The following is a 14,872-nucleotide window of genomic DNA, read 5'->3' on the forward strand; positions in this document are numbered from 1 at the left end:
GTGTTACTCAGCAAGGTGAATGGACACCTTGCCACAGATATTGTTAGGCCCGGGCAAATCAGTAATGGAGGATCTGCAATGTTCGTAACCCCAACTGGTCTATGGCGACTAGTTGCATGGACCAGGTAAACTTACTGTACCAGCACCACTTCTGCTGACCACTCCAGAAACAGTGACAAGGGTTCACATGATAATTCATCTCCCAGATGAGACATTTTCATGCAGGCCCAACTGTCAAGAGAAAAGTTGTCATCCATAATTATCTGCTTACAGCATCACATCTGGCTCGGAGATGATACTGTGCATCCACCATACTGGTCCCTACAGGGTGCTTTTGAAAGAGAAGAACACTTCCAGGATTGACCAGAACAGCAGGCACAAAACAGTCCCCATAGACTGACTAAAGCCTGGCTATATCCACAGGGAGGAACCTCTGCAACACTATCCTGTAAGTTTTCCACTGATGTGCGCTGCCGAGCCTACACCGCCAAGTCACACTGCAGCCTACCACCATAAGACTCAACAGCCCACAATATTCTGCCAGCTGCTGCCATGAGCCCCCCCCCCTCCCCCTCCCCCACCCCCCTCTACTCTCCCACCGATCATCACGAGGGCTGGCCGACAGGTTGAGCACAAGTAACCCAATATCCTCTACCCCAGCCGATCATCAAAGGACTGGCTGACAGGTTAAGCGCCAGTACCCCAATATTCCTGGAGCTTTTAAAATGGAAGGGGGACTCAGGTGGTGGCATCAGTTACTGTACAAGTAGTCAGTGCAAGAAACAAAAGCCAAATTGCTGGTTTAGCACTGATCATTTATTATCGCTGCAAGATTTTGGTTCATTCTTCTCTGTGTTTAAATTGGTTATGATTTGGTACATAATAAAGTTATGTACTGAGTAATATTCAGATTCGCAATTTATGTGGGAATTATTTTTTGTTGTTGGATTATCCATAACTTATTCTTTGCAGACAAGATTTTGTTAATGGTTTCTTGGTCATAAGAATTATTTACATAATTACACATTTATTTCACCTGCATCGCAAAACGACCTCAGAGAAACTCTGAGAAATAGCACTGCAGCCCACAGAGTACATTAACTGGACATAGTGATAATACTTATAGTAATGAATATTTGGTATTACAGTAATGTCAGTCTCATTGACACCACGTTAAGTAATTTCCTCACAATATAACATTCCTGTCAAATGGAAGTAATGACATATTATAAATGCATGGCAGCAGTACAAATGGAATCAAATCTGAAGAAGAAATTGACTGACCCAGGGAAAAAGCAAAGAAAATATAGGGTAAAGTAAGCAGATGAGGGGGAGCAAAAAAGGACACAGATAAGGAAGCCTGGGATAGTGTTGACAACATCACAGAAATAATAGCATGCTGTTGGACAAGAAGTAAGACAGTTGGGAGATGCACAGGGAAGTTATGTTGATGACATCTTCTATCTCCTCTTGAATGCAGTGTGGTTTTGGGATCATACACAAGTTACAGGGTAATTTTTTCCGGAGGTGTGTGCGTCCAAAACAGATAAGGAGAAATACCAACTGTTATGCATAGGTACAGCTAAGATGTTGGACATATCAGATCTTTGATTGTAGTTATGAGATGGTTGTGGATACTTTACATGTGAGTCGAGGTATGAAGATGGCATACAATTTTTGCAATTATGTCATTCCATTTTCTGTATCACGGATGGTGTGAGGTCTCTCGGTCAGTGTATCTAACAACAAATTTTTTTGCTGTGGATGGTGCCGCAAAATAGCTTGCAAGCATCTATCAGTGATGGTGGCCTCCTCATAGTTCATACATTGTGAGGCCAAGTGTAGCATTTCTGACCTGCACATTTCCACATTGTGATTATAGAACACAGTTCTTTTTCATTGCTATTGTGATCCTGAGTTGTGTATTCAAATGTTATGAAATTTTGTTTCTTCAGGGGACCAAATGACAAAAATATTATCAACATCAGCATTTTGGTTGCTGAAGTGTGGAATAAAGAGCTTTCATGAAGACGTCCACTGCTATTGGTGAAAGGCTGGATCATAACACTATGTCATACATCGGCTTACAAAATTTTGTGTTCTTCAGCGTTGCATGAGGTGACACGTTAGGGGAAAATCACTCTTGTAAAATGTTGACCATCTGTTATACTGGTACATTTGACAATGGCAAAATCACATTAAAGTTCATGACGGCCATGAGATACATCGTCTGTATGCTGGCACTTTAATCACATTTACTATTGATCAAAATGGATAACTTGGCATCCTATATATTCAGGGTGTACTTAGAACTTTTGTATGCAAACTAATTATACTCGTAGAAGACATTATAAACTCCTGGTAAGTGCAGAGTATTACACATCCAGAATAAGGGTACTATAACGAATCAAGTTTCATAACTTAAGAAATAGAATTTGAAGTTTTAATTACTCTTCAGACTATTTTTGTACAACCAGAATGTTTAAATGTGCTTTGCATATTTGCCATTGCCTACCAATCACATGCCAGAATATCGGAAGCAACAGCCTACCGTACAGCCACATCTCCATAGCAATTTTCATTTCAGGATATCCAATAGCATCCTAGAATATGACAACAGTAGCCATCTGGAAACTGAAATAAATAAAATATAATGGGAAGCCATAACCAGAATCCAGCTGTTAATCATCCTGAAGGGGGCAGCTGCAAAGTTGGTTGTTGACATTTTAGTTGTTTTAGTGTTTCATAATGACATGGCCTAATACCCGAAATGATTTTATTCAAACTGACACTGGCCAGGAACTTATAATTAAATGTGCTCCTCACTTGCACCATCTCTCAACTGACTTCTGTCTGTACCAAACTAAACTGGTAGTCAACATCTTGCTTCAGCATATAATTTACAATATACAGACACTGAACTTTATTTTGGAAGTCTAGTGGATGAAACTTCACTGTTGATAGCCAGTACTGTATGCGTAATATTTCTGATTTTTATATTGCCTCCAAGTTTAATTGGTGTCCTAAGATGGCAAGAGCCAAAATAAGTAATGTGGAATTATTTATAAATGTGTTAACATATCAGCTTAACTTGCATGTGAGCTGTAAGTCTTATGATGTATTACAAGTACATAAAATGTAGAAACGGCAGCAAAAATGAATGCATAGCAATAGAGAAGCTTGACGGCACTGCAGTATGTTTTTCATGCTAGCAGGCAAACAAGTTTCAGGGGGAGCAATGTGATCTGTTATCTTGAAGCTTATTTCACATAACCCTAAATATGTATGCCTACCCATAAGATGGCCACAGTTGTCCCAGTATCTGAAGTTTAGTCCAAAGTATGTAATTATATGCTATAGATGGCAAGTAAATGAAACATGTCTTAACTGTATACTTAAATGTGGCTTTCTAGTCCAAAATATTGGTTCTACAACAAGCACCACAGCTTCAGTGACAGTCAGTTATCATGAGCATGCCAAGATTTTGCAGTGGCTGGATTTGGATCAGTAGTTGATGCCATTGCAACAGATTTTACAAATACACCAGATTTTGTAACAGTAATTGGGAAATTGGTACAGACAGCTGAATTATGGTTAGAATATAAGAATTTTACACACATTGAATTCAAATAGTTAAAGTAAGCAATAAATAATTTGTAGAAATCAAGGACTAAGGGATTATTTGTTGCCATAGCTCTTCCCATATATATGGATAATTTTCCACTGTCAGTAGATTTCTGTGGGAGGATATTTGCTGACGACTGTCATATTTACTGAGAAATAGGTTCCACTTGTGACATGTTATAAAGCTCCCTTTGGGTTAACGTATAAATTGTAACTATTAATATGGTATGGCAAGTTCTAGTAGAATGTAAATAATTTTGGAGTAAAGGAAACAACTCACTGAATATTAAAAGCATTGAGTTGTTATAAAGTACACAAAAAGGAATGAAAACTTCGCTAGCTTTCAGACAAATTCTTTCCTGAGCTACAGTAAACAAACACACACACACACACACACACACACACACACACACACACACTATAGCTTCACTGTGCCACTGAATACACAATTTGAGAAAACAAATATTTTGTACTTCTGTTGGAAGTGAGGCTTACGTAAAATTGAAATGAAATTTAACTTACAGTAATGTGGGACGCATTTATGTAGCCAAACTTATTTTGTCTTGAAGGTGTCAGCCTGACTCTGTTTTCTTCATATGGTAAAGCATCCATATACCTTTCAAAATAAAATAAGTAAATTACGAGAAAGAAAGCATATGTACAGCCCAAAGAAAGTAAAATATCAATAAGTATACCTGTTTCTTGATGCATTATCAGGATGCAATGCAGTGGTGAAATCTGCTGTCAGCTTCTTTTTTGGAATTTTTTCAAATTCAAAGAAAACCTGACCATCAGCAAGTTTGCGTTCGAGAAGCTGGCACTGAAAACCATAAAACATACATCTCAGCTGTCTCTGTGTTTCGAGTTTAAATATGACTTAATTGATGTGGATCCATTGTACCATTATATCTTTTGATATTGTTGGAGGAAGAGGGAGCCTTGGCAGCCCCGTATTCCAACGCACACGTGTTTCTTCTTCATTAGTTTCTTTTACTGCTGCCTCCGGTTTTGACTTGCTCTTTCCTCCACCAAGTAGAGCCCACTTACGTTTTGGCTTCTGTTTTGTTGTACCCATTTTTGTGTACTCAGTTTGTCTATCTGACTCAAGGAACTGACTCTGACTTTTAATGTAAGTTGCATCTAGAACACAGAGTACAATTTTATAGTCAAATTTAGGAAAAGATAATAAATTTCATAAAAAGTCCAACAAAAAGTTCAGTAACATATAACAAATCATAATATATTTCTGAATAAATTCCAATTTCACAAAGAACCTAATGCTGTATCAGATTATCCCTTGGTAACAAACTTTGTTTTGTATCATCTTAATGATTACACACATCCTACTTTTTGTTACTGTTGTACAAACTAAAATGAAACCAATATTTGGATCTTTGCCAATGAATTTAAATTTTTAACATCTGGGCAGACGTACAGGTAAGTTATGTCATTGAATTATGACAATGCCAATGTAATTTTGAGCTGAAGAATGTGGATTAACGATACAAAAACAAAATCTGATCATATTAACTCTGCAGAGTAATTTAAAAGCACATGAATCTTAATATGGGTGTGGTATCAGTGCACCAAAGCCTTACTGATGTTGCACTCCAGCCAGTTTAAAGAAAACATGTTATGGAGTATCCATGGCTGGTAATGGAGGCAGTAGCAGATGAGATTCAATGGCAAATAGCTGTGGTTGTGGTCTTCAGTCTGAAGACTGGTCTGATACAAGTCTCAATGTGATTCTCTCCTGTGCAAGCTTCTTCATCCTAGTTTAACTAGTGCCACCTATATCCACTTCAACTCGATTACTGCATTCAAGTATGGATTTGCTCCACCCACCCACGTACACATGCACACACACTCACACTCACTTGCCTCTATTACAAATTTAACTATTTTTAAGTACTCAGGGTGTGTCCTATTAACTGATCACTTCTTTTAATCAAGTTGTGCCATAATTTTTTCTCTCCAGATCGATTCAGTATGTCTTCATTAATTACCCGATCTGCCCAATTAATCTACAGCATTCTTCTATAACACCACATTATAAAAGCTTCTATGCTCTTCTAATCTGAACTGCTTCTTGCCTAAGTATCACTTCTGTACAAGGCTACAGTCTTACAATCACCTTCAGAAAACACTTCCTAACACTTAAACTTACATATTTTTCTTTTTCAGAAATATTTTTCTCACTAGTGCCAATCTGTGTTTCATATCATCTCTACTTTGTCCACTGTCAGTTGTTTTGCTGCTTATACAGCAAAAACTCAACTACAAGTTTTAGACTAGCGTTCCCTAATCTTATTCCCTCAGCATCAGCTGATTTAGTTAGGCAATAATCCATTACCCTTGTTTTACTTTTGTTGATATTAATCTTATAACCTATTTTCAAGACAAGATCCATTTCTTTCAACAGACCTTTTCCATCTTCAACAGAATAACAATGGAAACAGCAGTGGCACTCATGCAAAACTTTACCTGTGCTGCAATGCGGTGGCCTATAACCTTTTGACTTACAAGGATAGTGATCATAACTAAATTAAATATATTATATATATTAATGTCACGTATTAATGTTATGTATTGCTCTGAGCAATGCTGCACTCTTCTCTGAGTTGATCTTGGCGCAGTTGACTATCACTTTAGCTCTTGGCACTGGTTTCTCATTATCATGGAGAAAGCACTAGAAAACATGTCTTCATTCATTTTATTTGCTTACCAGTATGCATGCAAAAATGGCATATTTTTAGTGCAATTTCCAGCTTGCATTTGAAGAGAAATGGTGTAATTTTAGCACAATTTCTGTGTTGCATTTGAGGAGAAATGGCATAGTTTTAGTGTGATATTTACAGCGTGCTGTAGCACATTAGCACATGATAACTGGCCGCCATTGGGAAGCCTCCAAGTTTTTATTTCTTTTCCCTCAATGTTTATTTCTTCTGCTAAATTTACTGATTAAATTACATAAGTATAGGCAACAACCATCTTGCATACCAGGTGGAGTAGTTTCAATTATGAGGGAATGTCATCTACTCCAAGTGCTTTGTTTCATGAGGGAATATCATCTACTCCAAGTGCTTGATGTCAGCAGTAGGCACGTGCACACACGCGCACACGCACGCACGCGCATGCTCAAACGCAAACGCAACTTGCACACAAGTCTGCAGTCTCGGAGAGCTGAAATTAGTTTCTTGTGCCTATCACGACTCAGCATCTCTGCTATATGGTAAGTAGCAACTTTCCTTCTCTGGTATTGTTAAATCTGACAATATTTAGATCAGGCTGTCCCAACTCTGCCTCTCAGAGCACGGTTGACCAATTGGGCCCATTCCCTAACCTGCGGGCAGATCCAGTGTGTATAGAGTATCCCTAAGTCACTTAATTGCAACCGTGTGTGTGAGCCACTTTGTCACTCCTGCCCACGGGCACTCGACCAGGGCAGTACAATCAATAGACTATAGCCTGGATGCTTGATTGCTTGTGTGTCAGCTGTTGACCCACTGTCGCCTGTGGGTACCTGGCTTCCGATGGACAAGTACTTAAACTGAAACAGTCCAATTTAAATCATGAATAAGAAAGTCGAGCAGAGCAGCACTGAGTGGCAGTTCAGATGGCATAACTAGAAAGTTTTTCTTAACTTATTAATAGTCGTACTTTTCACACAAAGTGTAAATGTTGTGCATTAAGTTTAACTGTTCATGCTGAAAACTGTGATGAGAGCATTTCGAATGTAGTATTGCATCACTTATGATGAAAATTGGAAAATGTAATAGATGATACTCAGTTTTGGCACCAGCCCATCTCATCTGAAAATTAGCTAAAGGGCCAAACTGTATAACATCTATCTCTTTCCCTATGATGACTACATCATCAATAACAGTTTTTAATAAAAGAGATTGGTAAACAAAGTGATAACCAGAGCTGTACAACATCTTGCCTTTACTTGGCAGCCAATAATCCTTTCGAACCCACATCCATGTGGTCGTTAGAGCTACTCCTAAAACAGTCTCCCCCCCCCCCCCCCCCCCACACACACACACACAAAATCCACTTGCGGTCGATTGCTCATTATCCATGACTGTGTCCGCTTTCTCTGCCACTTTGCTAATACATGCAACTTGCATCTTGCTTACTACAATCAGTGTCTAGGCTTTGCAGTGATTCTATTACTTTCTCTTTGTTCCACAGGCATAATCTTAGGTGTGTTTCATTCCTTAGACTCTCCTTTATTCAACTGCACTCTTTCAAGTTGCTTCCAGAACACCTTGCTCTCATATTTTTTGTTCATTACACTGTGTGTGTGTGTGTGTGTGTGTGTGTGTGTGTGTGTGTGTGGGCGCGCGCATGTGCGCAGGGGTGGGGAGTGTCAGGTGGCAACTGAGAGATGATTACAATTAATAATTATAAAAGTTTTGTTTACTTATCCTCAAATCACTTTACTAAGCCCATAAAGTTCTAGGGCTACTTATAACTATCACGTGCCAGTCTCATTCCTTTATTGAGCTACGATTATTTTGTCTAACCAGAGTACAAATAGACAGACACCACTTTTTCATACTAGTACCTCCTCAGCTTCTGACTCAACATTTGCCCAGTGGTTTGTATCCCTGTGCATCTCCTAAAAGTCTCCTTGCCCTGCTACATCAGCTTGCTTGTTTTGTCGGTTCCCAACATGCCCTGATAACCAGCATAATGCTAAATTCTTTCCCTGACTTTAACCTAAGAAAAGAGAGTCATGGATGTTCAGCTCTAGCGATATGGGATCAAAGGGCATTATAGCCATCCTGATTTACATGTTGTGGATTATCTAAATCACTTCTGCTGAATTGCAATCTTAATGTGGAATTCTTGCTTTGTCCCTATCCAATATGAACTTGTACTCAACAAGCCATTATGCTCTAGCCATTAGTTTTGGATGTTCTGGAATACATTTATTTGCTACATACATCTGCAGTATTGTTTGATATGCATTAAGGGAATCATAGTTGATGAGAGAGTTCTTCCTCTATCATACCTCATGTTGTAAAGTGCCTCCAGAATTGTATGGCTCTGTCAGTGTGTGGTTTATGAGAAATCATAAAGACATAGTTACAGCTACTGAACGGTCAAGGGAACCTTACTGCTAGGATTTACCAGTGTACATAACATTAAAAAATTGGTGCTTATCTAATATAATTTTGGACATATTAAAAAGCCAATGCGGGGATTTATACTGCCTGATAAAAAAGGTAAACCACATTTTCAGTTTGAACATAATAAATTTTCTTGAGGCGAAGCAGCTTATGTCCACATATCTGCATGGTTTTAGAAAGCACTGCTTGTACGAAACTCAGCTTGCCCTTTTCTCACATGATATACTGAGAACTATGGATGAAGGGCAACAGGCAGATTCCATATTTCTAGATTCCCAGAAAGCATTTCACACGGTGCCCCATTGCAGGCTGTTAACGAAGGTACAAGCATATGGAATAAGTTCACAGATATGTGAGTGGCTCAAAGATTTTTTTTAAATAATGGAACCCAGTGTGTTGTCCTCGATGGCGAGCGTTCATCTGAGACAAGAGTATCGTCAGGAGTGTCCCAGGGAAGTGTGATAAGACCACCGTGGTTCTCTAAATACATAAATAATTTGGCTGACAGGATGGGCAGCAGTCTGCAGTTGTTTGCTGATGATGCTGTGGTGTACAATAAGGTGTTGAAGTTGAGTGACTGTAGGAAGATACAAGATGGCTTAGACAAAATTTCCAGTTGGTGAAATGAATGGCAGTTAGCCCTAAACATGGGAAAATGTAAGTTAATGAGAATGAGTAGGAAGAACAAACCTGTAATGTTCGGATACAGTATTATTAGTGTCCAGCTTGACACTGTCAAGTGGTTCAAATATCTGGGCGTAATGTTGCAAAGCAGTATGAGGTGGAACGAACATGTGAAAACTGGGGTAGGGAAGGCAAATGGTCGACTTTGGTTTATTGAGAGAATTTTAGGAAAGAGTGGTTCACCTGTAAGGGAGGCCATGTATAGGATGCTGGTGGGACCTATTCTTGAGTACTGCTTGAGTGTCTAGGATCTGTACCAGGTCGGATTGAAGGAAGACATCGAAGTAATTCAGAGGATGGCTGCTAGATTCGTTACCAGAAGTTCGAAAAAAGCTTAAGTGATAAAGAGATACTTTGGGAACTCAAATAATTTAGAGAACCTGCATTTGAAGCTGACTGCCAAACACTTCTGCTCTCGTGAACATACATTGCACATAAGGACCATGAAGATAAGATACAAGAAATTAGGACTCACATGGAGATGTGCAGACAGTCATTTTTGCCTCGCTCTGTTTGTGAGTGGAATAGGAGGGGAAATGACAAGTAGTGGTACAGGGTACCCTCCACCACACACCTTATGGTGGCTTGCAGAGTATCGTTGTAGATGTAGATGTGGGAGGGGACACAAAATAAAACTTTCCGAGTTGAGAGGGTATGTGAAAGACATCGTGAGAGAGCAGAATGGGGTGCTCCACGGAACTCACGGACTTCGAATGTGGTCAGTTGATTGGGTGTCACTTGTGTCATACGTCTGTACGCGAGATTTCCACACTCCTAAACATCCCTAGGTCCACTGTTTCTGATGTGATAGTGAAGCGGAAACATAAAGCAGTGTGTATACATGGACAAGGAAAAATAATTCCCGAATTTTTCCCAGATTTTCTGGTTAAAAATACACGAGGGAGGATTCAAATCTCCAATGGGGGGAGCCACACGAACCGTGACAAGTTGCCTCAGACCACATGCCTACCCCGCGTGGCTTAGGATTCACTCAAAAATCAACTTACAGAGTGTGTTCAAAAACCAACAGGGATGCGCATCAAAATCATATGAGTAATTGATAGACCAACGTGTGCTGGATGCTAGGCACTTTGTGAAACAAGGCTTTTTCCCTCCAGAATATGAATTTGCCACCCCCCCCCCTCTCCCCATAGATCTGGACCCGCTGCGCATGCGTGAATCTGGCAGCTTGGGCACAGCAGTAAAATTTTTCCCGGTTGCATCTAGCTGCTTGCTGCGATTGCTTACACAGCCAACAGCCACATTTCTGTAGCCAGAAATGAAAGAAGGTACTACTCATATGCCACTCAATTGCACATGCGCATGAGCCTGCTCGTAACTGCTAAAATGAATCTAATATAAACAATTGTGACATCACACTCCTTGGAGGCGATTTGTTGTTATGAAGCATTGCACAGTCTTCCTAAAGCCTTTGACACATTTTGCTGTTGGCAAACCCTTGTATGAGCACTGTGTTTAGTTGTTGCATATGGCACATTTCCTTTGCAATTTATGGTTTATTTTCGTTTTGTTTACTCGTTCATGTTTTATTGTTGCAGTATTATTCTGCAGTAGCAGTAGACAGTAATATCCTCTGTTAGAGTATTGATTCTTACCAGTCAAAATTACAAAAATGTAATTGAAAACTAAAATGAAAAATTCCTGGAATTGTAAAAAATTTCCAGGATTTTCCCAGTTTTCTCCCGGATGAAAAAATTCCCGGGTTTTTCCCAGATCTCCCAGGTCATATACACCCTGTAAAGGGATACGTACAGCACAAAAGCGTACACGCCAACCATGTCTGTTGACTGACAAGAGACCGCCGACAGTTGATGAGGGTCGTAATATGTAATAGGCAGACATCTATCCAAACCATCACACAGGAATTCCAAATGGCATCAGGATCCAGTGTAAGTACTATGACAGTGAGGCAGGAGTTGAGAAAACTGGGATGTCACTGTTGAGCGACTGCTCATACGCCACACATCACGCCCGTAAATGTCAAATGACACCTCACTAGGTGTAACGTGCATAAACATCGGACGGTTGAGCAGTGAAAAAACATTGTGTGTAGTGACGAATCACGGTACACAATGTGGTGATCCGATGGCAGGGTGTGGATATGGTGAATGCCCGGTGAATGTCATCTGCCAGCACGTGTAGCGGTAACAGTAAAATTTGGAGGCGGTGGTGTTATGGTGTGGTCGAGTTTTTCATGGAGGTGGCTTGCACCCCTTGTTGCTTTGCATGTCATTATCACAGCACATGTCTACAATGATGTTTTAAGCACCTTCTTGCTTCCCACTGTTGAGCAATTCAGGGATGGCGACTGCATCTTTCAACACGATCGAGCACCTGTTCATAATGCACGGCCTTCGGTGTAGTGGTTACACGACAATAGCATCCCTGTAATGGAATGGCCTGCACAGAGTCCTGACCTGAATCCTACAGACCACCTTGTCGATGTTTTGGAACACCGACTTCGCGCCAGGGCTCACCTAGCAACATCGATACCTCTCCTCAGTGCAGCACTCCATGAAGAATGGGCTGCCATTCCCCAAGAAACCTTCCAGCACCAGATTGAACATATGCCTGCGAGAGTGGAAGCTGTCATCAAGGCTAAGGGTGGGCCAACACCACATTGAATTCCATCATTACCAAAGAATGGTGCCATGAACTTGTAAGTCATTTTCTGTCAGGTGTCTGGATACTTTTGATCACACAGTGTAAAAGTCACATGTACAGTTGGTTGGTTGGTTTGTGGGATTGAAGGGACCAGACTGCTAGCGCCATCGGTCCCTTTTTCCAAAAACTTCAAACACCCACAAAGAATAAAAATGAACAATGGAGATTACAAGAGAAGATACAGGACAAGAAAGACTCAGACAGAGACCAGAAAAAAGGAATTAAAATCACACACAGTGTGACAGTGGTTGGCCAACCAGAGAGACAAAAAAGGAAAAGCCAACCACCAAGAAACACACTAAAAAACCCAGTCTAAAATCATCACACGTACAGTTCATAGCAATGCGTGCCGTTTGTGGATGAGCACTGTCCTTTTGGAAATGACACCCAGTATGTTTGCATGAGAGGTAATATGAGGATAAGGGACGTCCCTGATGTACCACTGTACCATCATAGTTCCGTCAATTACCAGCAGCCAAGACCTGAAGTCATACTTGATTGCTACAAATACCACGTCATGAGTAACACTGTTGTGTCTCTTCAAAACATTGGAAGAATGGGACCTCCCCACAGGTCGCTGCCATACTAGCCGGCAATGGTCATTGGGTATAGCGCAGAACTGTGATTCATTGCTGAACACAATGTGACACCACACATCAGCAGTCCATGCTTCCTGGTCCTGGCACCACTCCAAAAACAGCAATTTGTGTTGCGGTGTTAACGGCATCGTATGCTTGGTATGGTAATTCCCTAGTCCAGCTGCTGCTCGTATCTGACCAATGGCGCTGAATTACCCAGAATGTCACAAGGAGTCGATTATTTGTTCTTGGATGGCAGGCACAGGTGTGGAGGGGTGAAGAAGTACTTGGTGCACAAAACAGTGATCCTCCCAAGTGGTGGTCAGATGTGTTCAACTAGAACCTTGAAGATGAGTATACCTGCCTCCATGTTCCCTTGCAGTCCAACACTGAGCCACTGTCACATCCAAATTCCTCACAAATCAGAATATTGCACAGTTCAACTGGCTGGCCAAATGGAGATCCACAATGAGGCTCCCTTTCAAACTGTTAGGTGCTGATAAGGCCATCTCACATAAATACAAAGCATCTACATATCTTTCACAGTGACCACTCAACACGTGATGCAGTTCACGCTCTTTATGCACCTTACCAGAACTGACAACAACACTAATGGATTCTGGTGGCCATTCTACCTGTCACAGAGAACTGCAACTCTTATCATTTACCTACTAACTGATGGTATGTACACACATGAATTTACATCGACATTCGAACATGTCTTCTTGGTGATGCAGTTTTCTTTGTCTGGCAGTGTATGTCAACACTGGTATGACATCTTAATACTCATCACACCAATTTCCAAAGTATGAAAAAAATTAGGGTTTGTTGGGGTGGGGGGTGGATCCCATGAACACTGATGTCATTAGAGATGAAGTACCACCTCAAATTGGGGAAAGAGTGTGGAAAGAAATCCACTTGTTTGCATCCAAACACTACCCATTTTCTTTCCATACACACTTGATGATGTGATGCTATCAGGATGCAGTACAATACTTGTTACATCCATGAACATTATTCAAATCCACTGTACTTCTTTTACCATTTGGTGGCAATCAAATAATGACATTTTTGCATGACGATAAACTTTGTAGTGACTTTTTTATTACTTTAAATTTGTTTTATGTGCTGCTCCTCTCATCAGAGTACATTTTAAAATGTTGAATTCCTTGAAAAATTCTGCTGTCTGGTTTCAATGGTGCAGGAATCGGGTAAAAATGATACTCAGAAGCACACTGAGTCAAATTCAGAACAGAGACTCTTAAATTAAAATACAGTACTTTAACATACAAAGAAACTCAACAGGCATCTCATTCAAAATTTAAATTACTTTTCTCTGCCTGCTACTGCTTCATAAGCCAGTTAAAATTGTCAGTTCATTTTTGTTAGGTTGTATGAAAAGCTAGAAATCATCTGCAGATGAGCAATGTGCTGAATCTTTCTCATGGGCATTTAACGTTAATGACAACTGCATTGATGACCACACTTAAAACAATGCATTGGCAGAAAATTTTTCTCTTCCTCTGAATTTTCAGACTGTATGTCATCAACTCTAAACATAAAACAGTACTGGGAAAGGAGGAACAAGAGTGTTCCAAGGTAGGAGGATCTCAATGGGAATACTCATTTACAGAGCTGTGCGTTGGAGAGGGAAAAAATTAAAAACAAATGTATACCATGTCTTTGGTATAATTTGGCAGGAATCTCTCTCACATAGCTGTCTCCAAAATCAACATGCAATCAGCTGTAGAGTAAATCTCCTGAATCCAAGCTTGGAGTAATTAAGAAACTGCAAAGGTCTTGCCCATGCACCCACACTAAGTTCACTACCCAGGTAGGTATAACCCTTCCTAGTTTTAAGGAGTGAGATTAAAATATCTTACCTAAGTGAGTTGGTAAATTACATTGTTTTTAATATTAAATAAAAAACAGTAAAGAGAATTTCCACTGTGTCATCTATGAGAATTTGCAACATGATGTAGTGGAGCTGATGCTGACCACGTGTTACAAGCTGTGCCAGTGACAAATCACACTAACATTCTGTTGCCTTTCTCAGCATTGCTTCATATACAGAGCGCTGAAAGTCACTTGACATTGGCAGTAACACTTGAAAAATAAGTTGGTGGAAAATTTTTGTCTGGAATGTGGACTAGTTCTTTTATT

General features: G+C 40.1%; 1 protein-coding gene across 1 annotated transcript in view; it reads right to left on the reverse strand.

Annotated features, from left to right (window-relative positions):
• LOC124555241 (tyrosine-protein phosphatase non-receptor type 14) overlaps positions 1-14,872 on the reverse strand; it is a 171,277-nt gene that overhangs the window by 41,278 nt on the left and 115,127 nt on the right. Inside the window, exons 16-18 of the mRNA XM_047129101.1 lie at positions 4,526-4,764; positions 4,320-4,444; positions 4,147-4,240 (exon numbers count right to left, since the gene is read on the reverse strand). Coding sequence (XP_046985057.1) covers positions 4,147-4,240; positions 4,320-4,444; positions 4,526-4,764 — 458 coding nt within the window. The remainder of the gene's footprint in view (positions 1-4,146; positions 4,241-4,319; positions 4,445-4,525; positions 4,765-14,872) is intronic.

The sequence above is a fragment of the Schistocerca americana genome, chromosome X (genome assembly GCF_021461395.2).
Source record: "Schistocerca americana isolate TAMUIC-IGC-003095 chromosome X, iqSchAmer2.1, whole genome shotgun sequence".
Lineage (NCBI taxonomy): Eukaryota > Metazoa > Arthropoda > Insecta > Orthoptera > Acrididae > Schistocerca > Schistocerca americana.